At 37.2% G+C, this 15,007-nt stretch overlaps 1 protein-coding gene and 1 long non-coding RNA gene across 15 annotated transcripts; both read left to right on the forward strand.

The window, feature by feature from the left end:
- Positions 1-619: 619 nt before the first annotated feature.
- On the forward strand, positions 620-3,975 carry LOC148715869 (cilia- and flagella-associated protein 65-like). Of its 5 annotated transcripts, XM_088746393.1 has the most exons (9): positions 628-1,134; positions 1,323-1,396; positions 1,830-1,915; positions 2,022-2,105; positions 2,203-2,257; positions 2,426-2,481; positions 2,612-2,665; positions 3,216-3,277; positions 3,490-3,975. In XM_088746393.1, exons 4-9 carry the CDS (start codon positions 2,076-2,078, stop codon positions 3,650-3,652), a joined length of 420 nt encoding a protein of 139 aa, XP_088602519.1. In that variant the 5' UTR covers positions 628-1,134; positions 1,323-1,396; positions 1,830-1,915; positions 2,022-2,075; the 3' UTR covers positions 3,653-3,975. The 5 variants fall into 5 exon arrangements, with proteins under 5 accessions (XP_088602521.1, XP_088602519.1, XP_088602523.1 ...); XM_088746395.1 differs by lacking the exons at positions 2,022-2,105; positions 2,203-2,257 and having other exon boundaries at positions 620-1,134; XM_088746394.1 differs by lacking the exons at positions 628-1,134; positions 1,323-1,396 and having other exon boundaries at positions 1,566-1,915.
- Positions 3,976-4,578: 603 nt separating this feature from the next.
- Positions 4,579-14,210, forward strand: LOC148715870 (uncharacterized). 10 transcript variants are annotated; one of them, XR_015995792.1, is made up of 12 exons: positions 4,579-4,681; positions 5,005-5,108; positions 5,892-5,977; positions 6,661-6,744; positions 6,989-7,083; positions 7,354-7,456; positions 8,000-8,059; positions 8,759-8,904; positions 8,994-9,048; positions 10,140-10,233; positions 10,341-10,444; positions 12,828-14,210. It is a non-coding gene; the product is annotated as an uncharacterized LOC148715870 (long non-coding RNA). The 10 variants fall into 10 exon arrangements; XR_015995795.1 differs by having other exon boundaries at positions 8,994-9,097; positions 12,828-13,947; XR_015995788.1 differs by having other exon boundaries at positions 4,580-4,681; positions 12,828-13,947.
- Positions 14,211-15,007: the final 797 nt, after the last annotated feature.

Below are 15,007 nucleotides of genomic sequence, written 5' to 3' on the forward strand. Positions count from 1 at the left end.
ACGGGCAATTAGATGTTTGAGATGTACAGAAAACCAAGGCCGGTCAGGTTCATACACCTTTGTAGAACGCCCAGGCATGATCGTGTTCAGCCCAAGGTTAATAATGTCAGTGAGAGTTCTAAGCTTAAGTTCACATGACAGATCAGGTGAGAGAAGATCAGACCAAGGCACTTGAAGAAAAAATCTGCCCACACTGGCTCTTTTACTGGTATAGAAAAAACTGAGGAGCCAAAACTGAGGAGCCAAATTTTATGCAGCCAAACGGCGCAATACAATGCTCTAGATACTATGCTATAGATACTTGCATTTCATAGTACTACAATCTTTTTCATTTTCAGGAACATTTTCCTTAAGAATAACTTTATAAAATTAGGTAGGTGTAACTAGAGTTTGTGTCAAGAATATTTTTTTACTGACAACACAAGATGCTACGCACAAGAGCCCAGCCAGTGGCAGAGTGCATACGGATTGTTGAATCATTCGTTCTGTCTTTGATGCTCATGTTGTAGACTTATGGCAGCCTACTTTTAGATTATTCTAACAGTGAAGTGTAAGCTGAATGATGCAGAAAAGTTTACTTACTCAGGTAATTTAAATCTTGTAAATTAAGTGTGTAGAAGTGTTTAGGTCTTCTCGCACAAATTGTTCATGTTATTGTCACTTTTAAGACTCAGACACCCATTTCTCTGCAGTCGGGTATTCTGTAGCATATTTCCTTTCCATTTTTGGCTCCACAAAGGTATGTTTTGATCAAGTTTGGAATAAAAAAAACCATCACCCTTCAAGGGACAGGATGCCATTTTGAATTTGTCCAAGTAGTTCGGCATACTCTTGCCTTTGTACCACCCCCCAAATATACATACACCATGACTTTGAACAGGTAAACTTATTGGAGAGGGGAAGAAAAAGTGTTTAATCCAGGTTTAATGCATTAATTAATGTATAACAAAGTGAGTGAGTGAGTGATTTGTAATTGAAATTTGCCTCCAAACCCTAAACCCATAGCATGACTTATGTCATACCATGAGGTTAAAATGATGAACCGTAAATTTATCTGTTTACCAGCTGTTTTGCAGAAGAAACATCTGGACAGGTATCACACTCATGTTAGATGTGGATTCTCAAAAATCTGAGGTAAGTGGTGGTGTTCCCACTAAAAGAGATCTGTAGATTACGTTCGATTAAAATGATGAATAATTATACGAATTAAAGTTATTTCAAAATGCTTCTGCTCTAGAGCAGCCCACAACAAAGTCTATATGATTGTACATCTAACATATCAAATAACCTTACTACTCAATATGTTCTTGAATTTATTATAGCAACTTAATGAAGATGTGAGAACAAACAAACTTCAACTTGATGACAAAGGAGCTTTAATAGCATAGCACTGGAGGTTTGTACTCTGATAGTTGTAGGTTAACGACATTTAACCCTTTGCACCCCAAAATTGATTTTGGTATTCTCTGCATTCTTCTGTACTTTATTTACAGTATTGACGATCAGGACCTTCTTAATTTGGTGATTATTTCCTTTATTCTTATGCCTTCTATATCTTATTTAAATTAGAAACCAGTTACTCTATCTAAGGGGTTAAAGAGTTAAAACATAATATTTTATTGCTTTGTAAATAAAATCTTAAAACGTTGATTATGTACACAAACTGTGGTTGAGAATGAAATTCCAGTTAAGAGAAAAGATGCAGCAGCATGGGATTAGTAGAGTGTTACTTGTTACCAGTTATATCATCCCTTTAATTTTGAGTTTTATCTTCAGAAAGTAAGGAATAATTAACAACATAAGTTGTGTTGATTCCTCTCTTTGAGCAGAGTACTTCTTCTGGAGAATTGCTGCCATCAGCTCATGAACTGTCACCAATGGAAGAGTTCTTTGTCATGCCTCAGTTGGAGAAACTGTAAGTTACTAGTTTGTTTGTTAAGGTCCCTATTCTTCCTTCATTTAAATTTAATGCATGAAGTTTGATTCTAATGTGATCACTATTTTGAATTCATGATTTGCAGACCACCATTGTCCCTCGTGTCAGTTTAGATGTTCTCCAGGCAGACTTTGGGCAGATGCTGGATCCTAAGGCTGTGGAGCAGAAGGTAAATGGTTTCAAAAAAGGGTTTAATTCCTTTGGTTTAGTTCACTGTGAATCAGAGCTCAATTGTTTATTCTGTTTTCTGTGTTTAATTTATACAGACAGTAAACATCACAAATCATACAAAGGGAAAAATCACGTGCATGTGGATGAAAGGTGAAAACTTGTACTTTTTAGGTCATTAACAATTGTTGTTTGCCCATCTCTAGTTTGAGACCTATAATTTAAATTGTAAATAAATGTTACATTGTGATTTCTTCTTGTGTTATATTTTGCTCCTTTTTGTCTGATAGACACAACAAGGAATATTTTCTGTTTCCCCAGATGAAGCAGACATCCTCCCTCTAAAGACTGCATCATTCCGAGTGACATTTAGACCAGTAAGTTATTTGATACTGTCAGTAAACACTGTCTATGCTTCTTTCATTCACTTGGACTTGGTTCATTTTTGCCTTTACTGTCTGATTCTGTTTACAGTTCAATTTGTAATTCTAATTTTTTTGTTAATAGAATGCTGCTAATCAGGTTTTTAGTGCTGACCTGGAGTGTTATACATTTTATAAGGTGAGGGATTTATTTCCTGTGCTGGTGTACCAGTTAAGAAGCCTCAATTTTTTCCAAGCTCATAACAACCATTTATTTATTTGTCATGAAATCAAGGTTTCTGATTCAAATTGTTGATTTTGAGATAGCAAACTGCAGTACTAGTTCAGTACCCATATAACTGATTTTCATTTGATAAATAGAATTTACTCCTTGTTTCCTTTGTACTTGCTTCAAACACTTCACACTTCAGCAATGGAAGTTATCACTCAAAATGAAGAAATGCATGTCCTTGCTATTACTTTTTATTGCAATTTTCCAGGGGATTATTCCCTTAAATACACACCCCCTCCCTCCGCTTCTGTTGAGAAGGGGACACCCATGGTGTCACAATCAGAGGCTAGGAATTGTGGTAAAAAATCTTATTCTTTGTCAGGCAATTAACTTGAGAGTTCTGATAGTGTCATTAAGATGTTTTTTGACGTTTAATTCTCTGCCTATCAGGTGAAGTATGCCCTTGATATTGAGTCACACCAATAGTTATTATAATATTATTTGTATTTTGGAACAGAGTATGAGAGATTATCGACTGGTTGAAGTGTCCTCCCTGGTGTCTTTCGCTCAGTGCTACAGGTTTGTGCTGAAATTAACTTTAATAAGTAATTTGAACTGAACTCTGTTTATGGTTAGATTCAACGATACAGGGCTTTAGTTCTGTTTTTGTTTCCATATTCTGTTATTAGCTTAAGTGTTTTGATGTTACATCTAGAATTTTCATTGATGAAACATCAATGAATCCAAGTTCCTTGTTTCACCGAAAAAAATTGATTGGATTTTATTTTTAGGACTCACATTTGGGTAATTGTGAAGAAGAGCTCCCCAAAAAACCTGTCGGCCGACTGTCGGCCGACTGTCGGCCGACAGTTGACCGACAGGCGGCCGACAGTCTACCGACAGGTTAAGAAAAAAGAAAAATTGTGTAAAAAACGAACAGTTAACGTGACATAACAATCCGTAATGGTGATGTATGACTCGACAGACTTCACCTACTTACCGATCGACGGCAAAGTTGGTAGTATGTAAAGAAACGTTTCTTCCAAAATGTTATCAGATGCGTATAGGATATATCACTTGCGTAATTTACAACACACCAGACAATCTAAGAATCGCATAGGAAGATAATTTAATCGAAAACTCGGCCAAAAACTCTGAAAACCATAAGCTACGTATCAATACAAACACTTTCGTTCCAATCGCCCAACAATGCAACGCGGCCTCTTATGGTATGTTAAGTATGTATGTATGTATTTGTTGCTAGCATCGTAATCTATCTCGCTACATCCCGGTCATGAGCAACATGAGGAGAGAGGGGCAGCTGTTGCCAATGAAGTTCGCGGCACGATTTTACGAGTGAAATATCTTGTATATTTCACCACGCACAAAACGGCTCCTTTAGGAGCCACCAAATCTTGAAAGTCAATTGTCAACGTATTAAACATGTTGGATGTTGTATCAAGCGAGGCACGATTCTACGAGTGAAATATCGGATCACTCAACGTTTCTGGTAAACCAGACCAAAAACTCTTGATCTAAAACGACCACGATACCTCGTTTTGCCACTCTGCGACAAACGCAAATTAAAAAATTAATAATTTAAACCCATATGCTTTTGTAACGGCAAACTTAGAATCCCTAACATTGTGTGATCGTTTCACGGACAAGCTACCGACAAGGTACCGACAGGTTACCGACACATTACCAACAGTCGGCCGACTGTCGGCCGACTGGCGGCCGACAGGTAGCCTATATTTCAGGCAAAACCTGTCGGCCGACAGACGACCAACTGTCGGCCGACTGTCGGCCGACAGTCGGCCGACAGACGACCAACTGTCGGCCGACAGTCGGCCGACAGTTGGTCGTCTGTCGGCCGACTGTCGGCCGACAGGTTTTTTGGGGAGCTCTTCTTCACAATTACCCACATTTGCAATGCGGACTGAATCATTTATCCCCAGAAGTCAATGGGATGTACAACAGCTGGTAAGTGATAATTTAGCCATTCACCCCAAAGCTAAAACACACGTTAAAGCTGTTTTTTCAAGCATGGTTTGATATGTTTTCCCCATTGAAGATTCTCAAACTGATTATTCAGGTCAACCTAATTTTAAGAAAACATTTTGCTTGTGTAAATGGGACAAATGCTTCACTACACTACCCTTGTTAGAATAATGCTGTTCCTAAACTAATGGATAGAAACAGTTTTAGTCCACCATAATGTATTACTAGGTGGTGCCAGTATGATTGTATTCTGTTAGTTGACAAAGCATATGATTACTAACTTGTCCCTTTTTTGGAATGTTTAGGTCTTTCCAGCCACTACTGTGGATGGCATGTCCTACAGAACACTGCTGTTGACCAGCAATGGGCAGAATCCGATCCATTTTGCATTTGATGACAATCTGTTAAGGTAGTTACAAAACAAATTGTAAGATTTTATCTTTATTTTTCTACCTTGGGTCTGGAACAAGTATGGTTGAAACTAGAGGAGAAATAAGTTATAGCAGTCTGTAAGAAACCTATGGAAGTGGGAACCTTAGCAAAAATTAAATTAAATAATAACTTCTTAGCAATCAAGCATAAGGGCTGTACTGGGAAAGATTCACCTGAGGTTGTGACAGTACAGCCGAGCCCAGCAAAGTGTGTACAAAAATAACAGCGGGCCCATAATTCTTGGTGTGGCTTTAGAGCAAGTGAGGTTAGTCAGTAGTTTAGTGTGTGGCAATCATACCACACTGCTTATTTTGAATTTGCAGGCTTTTGCAAACAAAAATACATGGCTTATGACACAGCAATACATACAATCAAATGCAATTTTTGTCTAGCAAGTGACATTTATTTTGTAACATGTGATATATGAAACTTTGTACTGAATACTTTACAACTTTGTTTGGGAAATAAGCCTTGTTGGATCAGCAGAGATTCCATCTCTAAAACTCAATAATCAGGTTGTAATCTTAGGACATTTTCGATTGAACCATTACTCTTTGATTTGAATCCATAATGGCATGGTTATCAATTATGAACAGCTCCTTGTTATATTTTGACTAAGATTTACCAATCCATTAGTTACTGCTTTGAAATCAATCTTAATTTAAGTATCTCTGTTGTTTTAATAAGAGTAAAAAGTTCATGTTAAGTGGAAAACCAGGTGATTTGTTATATCTGATTGTAAATTTTTGGGGTTTTACAGGGAACTGTTCATTTCAAACCAACCTGTTTAGGTACAGCATCAACAAGGCTGTTTGAGGTCAAGAACGCTTCCAGGATTGCACTGAGGTGTGTTCAATGTTCTCAACCTTCCTAAGTGTCAAACTAAGGCCACCTTCCCTTTCCCCATCAATTAAAATTTATCATTTTTCCTAGAATGAGGAATCTAGTAATGTCAGTCCCTTTTATCATGAACCCCTGGCTCAGGAGATCTGGGCAACCAGCAACCACTCCCTGTGTACCTGACATAAAATAAATTATCCTTATACATCCTTATCCATAAGAATATTAATGATTACTGATATGTGACGATCAATTCAAAACTTCAATGTCCCCTCCCTCCCTACAGAATAACCATCATCTGAATGGAAGCGGAAGCGGTAGCGGGTTGAACCTTGCATGACTGGGGTGGGTGGGAAATTTGTAGAGATGTGTCCAGTCTCTCCAGCAGAATACAAGTGTTATATCCTTAAATATCAATGTATTTAAGGTAAATACTTCACTAGGTTTTATAGCTTGGCCAATGTGTAGAAAGCCATGGTCACTGTTTTTTTCTTGAGAAAAAAATGGGCACATTTGAACTCTTTTTTTTTTTCCCTTCTCAGGAATTTGAAGAAACCAGTTATCAAAAGTTCAAATGTCAGGGGTTGGGGGGGGGGAAGGGGGCAGAGATGCTGAAGCTTTGAATTGATTGATGCAGTACTGTAATATGATGTAATTGTAATGTCAACAAACCTTATTTTACCCATCAGGTTTGCATGGAAAACCCTGGACCTCACTTAAAAAGTCTTAGCATTGATCCCTCTAAAGGAATCATTCTACCCAATGAAACTCAGGTGGGCATTTTAAGTGTACTGCAAATTTTTTTCTAAATTGTTAATTGTCTTTTAGGATCCCCTGTAAATTGTTACAGGGTCTCTAGTAAAACAAAACATTTTTGATGGTATACTGGTCTTAAATACACGTCAGTTATTCTCATAAATTATATCTTCAATCAGGTTTTACATATTTGATAGAATTAATTGTTACACTGTCATAAGCCCTGTGTTGTAAATAACTCCTTATTATCTTACATTATAGGCTCACACCATCAGCTTTAACTCTCGTAAAGAAGAAAAATAGGTGATTAAGACAAAACTCACTGTCAAAGGATTGCAGGCGGATGCCCAGCAACAGTAAGGATTGTCATTTTCCTATCACAAGTTAATTTAATTATAATGCAACCATTCATTTTTTAAGGTAATTATTTGTTGCATGTGAATCTATGTATTACCAACTGAAAGGGACTCGATTGCATTGTTCTCTATTTGCAATATTTGTCAACTGAATATTTCTCTGTATATTCTTCTTGTATCTGCACTTGTGTTTATTAATTCTTTTGACAACTGCTCACTGGTATGTGATCTTTATTTAAAATGTATTTTGTGCGTATTCTTTTATTTCAGGTATCATTTACTCCACAGAATCCTGGTTTATACTCAGTGGATTATCTGGAAGTTATAGCTCTTGGAGCTACCAATTGTTCAGTTATAAAATGCACTGGAATAGGTAAAGGTAGTGATATGTTTGTGCTTTCATAGGCTCTAACAGCTCATAAACTCAGAAGACTAGTATAAAATGATTAAATAAATTATATATTCAGAGAAATGTTATCATTTGATGTTTATCATAAGAATGTGTTTAATTTATTTTAGGGTGACTTGAAAGGCTTTATAAGGTAGTCCATGCATAGAAAAAAGTTGAGATGGCAAAAATTACATTTGCCTAAAAGTGATGGAGTCTCTAATTGGCCACAGAATTGTTTATAATGGGGTTGAGGTTCTGAGAGCCCAGTGTCATAGACCTGAGTACCCCTCCACTCTTTCTTCAGTCAACAGTAATCTCACATCAATCATGGACATTGTGAACCACACTTGCTCTCTAATCAAGGAAGTTCCTGTTGAAAAATGTTCAAATTTTTCTTAATTTCAATCTGTTCTTTAGGGCCTGAAGTTGGTCTTGACTCTGACTATCTTGATATGGGAGTTGCAGAATCTAGCAAGTTTTCAGGTAAAAGTTTCAAGGTTGTTAACAATTCAGATGTTCCTGCAGCTTTTCAGGTCAAACACTTCTGGATTTATACTCTCAATATTTAACAATTATCCGTGAAAGGTAAATAATTGTTTTGGTGTAATTGTTCAGTTACTTCCAAAAGAAATTGGTTATCTCCTTCAGGAACATTACTTCATTTTCCCTTGGTGCAAGGTCAGCTCCTTTGAGCACTTAATCATGTTTAACTTAGTGTTTTCTATGATATCTGGGAGATTAACAAGTTCCATGATAAGGGAATGACATCACCATAAGACTAGTACTAGAGAAAAAAGATCAAGTCCAATTTGATAATTAGTTAATTATGAGCAAAAATAACCAAAAAAATATTCACTGAGTCCCTGTTGCCTTTGAAATCTTTTGAAAATCTGGTAATCTATCTGGTGCTTATTATGTAAGCATAATTGCTATGGATAAAGGTCACTTATCTTAAGAAATTCCCATGTTTACAAAGTTTAACAGATGCTTCCACCTTCAGAATGCAAAAAAAAATGAGCTCATGTCTTTTGTTAGATGGTTTTTCCCTCCGACCTCTTTTTCCCCTCTGGCTAAGTCCATTGGAGGGAGATCGCTATAGGGCTATTTATAATTGTAATTGACAGATAAACTACAGGTCTCGTTTTCCGACTGGTGTCATATTCTTCAGAATGGCAGTGTTATGGAAAAGAAATTGTTTTAGATAATAACTTGATATCAACAGATAAACCTTTAGCTTAAACACTTAATTGTTTGTTCTTATGTAATAATTTTTGCTTTTGTTAGTTCATGATTGATTGTAGTCAAAGTGTCTTCAAGCTGGAATCAACTTGTGGTCTGTTACCTGGCAAGGGTTCCCAGGGCATAATTGTACGCTTTTCTCCAACAAATCCAATTACTACAGGAGACTAACTTGTCTTGTGCAAAACCAGGTCAGTGTTAGTATTAAACTGGTAATATTTTCTGTTAGTTTAAACTGTAATCTTCCTAAAAAAATTTTGTATTCATCTGATTTTTTCAGGATCCATTGTTTGTTGATTTGTTTGGGACTTGTCATACAGAACAAGTGAAACCAGGTACATTCAATGTCAATGTTGATAATCCACACCATCTTTAATACCCATGGTGAGTACCCAACTAAGACAGAATTTTTCCTTACAATATCAATACTATCAAGCAGAAAAGCAGGGGAATGTTAGTTGATCCACAACTAAATTATCAGTAGTAACATAATAAGAACTGTATGGCAGGCAGTAAAGAGAATTACTAAAACTAGATATTGGAAATGGAATGGTTAATGTTTGAACAATTGCAATTGACTTTGAATTAATTCAAATGAGCATGAAACTCAGTCTTACATTTCTCCATCATATTTACTTTATGATAACAATTAGGCTTCTGGATGGAGGTACTAGACAATTACCATAATATGTAACATGAAAAAAGCAAAGGCTCCTTAGAGCAACCTCATGGTATGAATTTTTGGTGCCCTTGACGTAACCTGCGATGTGGCTTTCTTTGGAAAGTTTTTTTGATCGTGGGCAACACGTGCTGGCCCAATTATTGTGTTTGTACTTTGTAAGCGTTTTGATGGAGAAAAATTGTCGTAAATTGTGAATGTGTGAAGAATTAGTTAAGATACCAGCAGCTACAAGATAAAATCAACGAAGTTTGGTGTTAACCAATTTGCAGTAAGCTTAAGCTCACTTCATATTTGCGGTGTTTAGGTCTTCACACACAAATTTACAAGGAAATATGCAGCAGCAAGAGGGGAGAATTAACCTTCAGATCTTGAGAGTTAAAGTTTTTAAGATATTTAGGCTTCGTTTCTGTTCAGAAGAGTTCATACACGATTTACTCAGTTGATAAAATAAAATAAAAGACAATTCTGTGTTTCTAAAGATTTGTACATTGTACAAGTGGAAGAACAATAGGACACGTAGTCCCCTACTAGGTTCATCCACCTAAACCCAACCCACCCATCCCACCCCGGGGAAGGACATCCATCACACAGTAATCTCGAGCGTGGGAAATTACCGTCTCCTACCCCTCCTGCAGGAGATGGGACCTCCATTAATTTTATTTGTCCCTATCTGAGAAGACTAGAATATCAAACCACTTCTTGATGTTATAGAAGGGAAGCATAATTCTTCTCAATTATTTTAAGACCTTGAGTGTTGGTCCGGCCGTGGCTTGAACCCTCGACCTCCCACACAACTGTCCAGCGTTCTATCCATTGAGCTAACTGGGAGGCGGTCAGTGTAAGTGGCACCAAGCTTTTGTAACCATCCGGTCAGTCTTAAAAGATCGATATGATGATGATTTGTTGACAGAAATATTAATAATGGCTCTATCTTTTTCCTTTAAGGAAGCCGGGGAGTTTACAGTGAAATTACATGATGTACTTGAAGCCCACAAAGCAGTCATGAATTATAAGTTGTCAATGGATGAAGAAAAAAATTCAATTTCTAGGCAAGTAATTCATGGCAGTCTCCATATAGACTCCCTGTTACCCAGTCTCCATATAGACTCCCTGTTACCCATTCTCCCTGTGTACCCTGTGTACCCTGTGTACCCTGTGTACCCATGTGTACCCTGTGTACCCTGTGTACCCATGTGTACCCTGTGTACCCTGTGTACCCTGTGTACCCTGTGTACCCATGTGTACCCTGTGTACCCTGTGTACCCTGTGTACCTGTGTACCCATGTGTACCCTGTGTGTTGACAAATGAATTATGAATAACTTATTATGATTTTATCAGCCCAAGGGGGAAATCCCATATAAAATGGACTGGGATGCTCGTCTGGAATTTTGAAATAAACTCCTAAAGGAGACGAATGTATGCGTGGCCCAACCGTTTTTGGACCCCTAAAGGAGACCATTTCAATATTTAATAACACGAATCGAGTAAATAAAGCCTGGAGCAATTGGCTCTTGAGTAATAGGCTCCTGAAAAAAAGAATTTTTAAATATATTTTTCATCGCGTGCAACCCTAAAAGATACCTTTACGGCTAAATGTAATTCAATTTTTCCCAGAACACTTAAAGTGAGACCATTATCTTGAAATTTACAGCCCTAAGCGAGACAACGAGCATCCCAGTCCTTTTTATATGGGAGTCCCCCCGGGATGATTGGTCGGTCAGTTCAAATTGAACGTTGTGCACGGTTACGTCAAAAAAGCCAACAGAAATTAAACAAATGGTTCCCCAACCATACCACTTCAATTAACTACGCTCTTTTAGAGGTACAAAGGAAGAAATTAAGAGAATAATTTAACGATACTTATGATTTACGTTTTTTTTATTTGTTACAATTTAATTACAGTTGCGAATCATTGTATCCCGAAATGACTTATGACATAACAAAATGTCGAAGTTGGAATGTCGAATTAATACAGTTCAAAATCATATTTACCCTTGATTAAAAACCAGATTAATATAACGCTAACTTTTATGAGTGATTTATGGCGGCTAGCTAATGTTTTGTGCGTACTGCAAATCAGTTTCCACTTTATATTCAATCAGATGAAAACACAGGCCACAATGTATGATCAACGAAGTTTATTGTTCTACTAGGCAACTGAGTACTACACAGACAATTAAGGGGCGTGTTGCCCATTGCCCATCATATCCTCGCGCGATTTTGTTGCCTTAAAAGAATATCTTGAATTTCACACAATAAGCCTTTAAAATTATTATTTGGATTCTTAACACTGAAAATTGTTTCAAAAGCAATAGTTTTTTCTAAATATAATGGCGGAAGTCAAGACTGCTCAATGTTTACTATATTTGTATTGTAGATAGTACCATTTGATATGGTATTAGAACAATCAGTCCGAACTCGCTTAGTTATCAAGAACTGAAATGCCATAGTTTATGGCAGCTAGCTAATGGTTTGTGCGTATTGCAAAACTGATACCTATTTTTTTTCAACTTCGTCGTTTCCAAGCCATGTTCATCTTTTCCATCCCTAACCATCGCGGTAATTTAACAGGGATAACTCTGTGAACTCAAGGAACTGCGTTATAGTATGAGAAGGCGTAAAATAAAGAGTTGTAAATACCAGTTTGTTACTGAACTATCAAATGTCTCGAACGGATGGGTGACCAAACTTTTAGCAACCATGTCATGATCATAATAATGACTTATTTTGACGTTGTAAATTACGTTTTGTTTAATCAATTTCTTGTTCTAACTTCCTAAATTCTATTATGTTGGTCCAAGTTCGATTGCATTTTTATGAGAAGCGAATTTGAAAAACAACAATAGCATAATGGTTCTTCATAAAGGAATTTGAAACAGGATGTTGGCGGAGATGACCCCTCATACCATTTTGTCCTTCATTTAGCTTTTTTAGCTTTCAATTGTTCCGGGTAAACAAACAATATGGCGGCGTCAGGCTGCGAGGAGCTTGGATCCGATACGAGTGATTTGAATTGTGGGTAGATCATAACAACAGTTTGATATAACGACAAACGTACTGCATATAACGACAAACGCACTGCATATAAGGACAAACGCTCTGCATATAACGACTAACGCGCTGCATATAACGACAATCGTACTGCATGTAACGAGAAAAGCATAGCAACTAAATAATGAACATTGACATAAGACAGTCCTGGCGTTCCATACCAGGAAACCTGAGACAGACGGTGTAGCTGCATCGGTTAGGCAACCTCGAGACCTCTTAATACCATATGGACCATAGCCATGCTAGTAGTTACACGGCTGGTAAAACGAAAACGAACATCAACAACACTACACGACCTCACAATAATAGTAATAACAATAATAATAATAATCATTATAATAATAATAAAACCAAGTAATGAACGACTTTTTTTTTTGCAGATCCTATCGAGGGTGAACTTGAACATGCTCAGGAACAGACAATTTCCCGAATTTGCTATTGTGGACGGAAGGCAAAATCCAGAAGTGAGCGCTTTTGTGTTTCAAGTGAAAATTCTCGTTGTCCGTGTGTTTCTAACAAAAAGAATTGCCAGGCTCAGTGCAAGTGCCGCAACTGCAACAATCGCAGTCAGAATCCCCAGAAGTTGTCATGCCGGTGTGGAGAAAGCAGGGCTAAAGGACGGAAAACAGGTCAAAACTCTTGCATGGATGTAAAAGGTCAGAGGCGAACAAAATGTCCCTGCTACTCCAACGGTAAACCTTGCTCTATCCACTGTTCATGTTTCAACTGTGAAAATAGATATGGAATAAGGGTTACTCACAGCACAGACGATGGTAAGGCCGAGAAAAAGAAGAGAATAACTTCTACACCACCATCATTGAAGAGGCGGCGAACAGCAGATATTCTGGAGGATGAGGGATATAATTTGCAGCCCGGACCATGGACACTCGAAGAGAGCTGTCTTTTAGACTCCGTTGAGTCATTTATTTCGAACACGTGTGTTCTCCCAAGCTACAGAAATATATCAATATTGTATAATTTTGTGAGCAAGAGTCTGCTTGGAAATAATATACAGTTGACTACAGTCACCTCTAAAACAGAGAGGCAAATTAAAGGAAAACTAGAATTTTTAAGAAAAAAAACATTTCGCTCTAAAAAATCTTTACTATGGTATTTCAGTTCTTGATAACCAAGGAAATTCGGACTGATTGTTCTATTACCATATCAAATGGTACTATCTAAAAGACAAATATAGTAAACATCGAGCAGTCGTGACTTCCGCCATTATATTTAGAAAAAACTATTGCTTTTGAAACTATTTTCAGTGTATTAAGAATCCAAATAATTTTAAAGGCTTATTGTGTGAAATTCAAGATATTCTTTTAGGGCAACAAAATCGCGCTAAGATGTGATGGGCAATGGGCAACACACCCCTTAATTGTCTGTGTAGTACTCAGTTGCCTAGTAAAACAAAATCGCCTTTCAGATCACTCAGTCTTTCAGTCAGGTCGAAGCTAGCACAAAGTTTTATCTGCTAACCAATAAACTTCGTTGATCATACATTGTGGCCTGTGTTTCCATCTGATTGAATATAAAGTGGACACTGTTTTGCAATACGCACAAACTATTAGCTAGCTGCCATAAATCACTCATAAAAGTTAGCGTTATATTAATCTGGTCTTTAATCAAGGGTAAACATAATTTTGAATTGCATGAATTCCACATTCCAACTTCGACATTTTGTTATGTCGTAACTCATTTCGGGATACAATGATTCGCAACTGTAATTAATTTGTAACAAATAAAAAAAACCTAAATCATAAGTATCGTTAAATTATTCTCTTAATTTCTTCCTTTGTACCCCTATATGAGCGTAATTAATTGAAGTGGAATGGTTGGGGAACCATTCGTCCAATTTCTGTTGGCTTTTTTGACGTAACCGTGCACAACGTTCAATTTGAACTGACCGACCAATCATCCCGGGGGGACTCCTATATAAAAAGGACTGGGATGCTCGTTGTCTCGCTTAGGACTGTAAATTTCAAGATAATGGTCTCACTTTGGGTGTTCTGGGAAAAAATCGAGTTACATTTAGCTGTAAGGGTATCTTTTATGTTTGCACGCGATGAAAAATATATTTAAAAATCACAGGAGCTTATTACTCAAGAACCAATTGCTCCAGGCTTTATTTACTCGATTCATATCATTAAAGATTGAAATGGTCTCATTTAGGGGTCCAAAACGGTTTGGCCACGCATACATTTCCCTCCTTTAGGATTTTATTTCAAAATTCCAGACGAGCATCCCAGTCCATTGGATATGGGATTTCCCCCCGGGTTAATAAAATCATAATAAGTTATTCATAATTAATTTGTACAAAACGTACAAAACGGGATTGTGTTCGGCCAGAGAGCTTCCATTCATTCCAACTGATGTTTGCCAGGTTTCCTGTATACATGGGATACAGGCTACACTTGGGTATACATGAATATACTTGGGTATACATGAATATACAGGGTATAGAGGGTACACAAGGTAGACAGGGTATACGAGGTATACAAGGATATACATGATATACATGGGTACAAAGTGTACACACGGGTAAAAAGGGTACACCGGG

Source organism: Stylophora pistillata, unplaced genomic scaffold, assembly GCF_964205215.1.
Source record: "Stylophora pistillata unplaced genomic scaffold, jaStyPist1.2 SCAFFOLD_115, whole genome shotgun sequence".
Lineage (NCBI taxonomy): Eukaryota > Metazoa > Cnidaria > Anthozoa > Scleractinia > Pocilloporidae > Stylophora > Stylophora pistillata.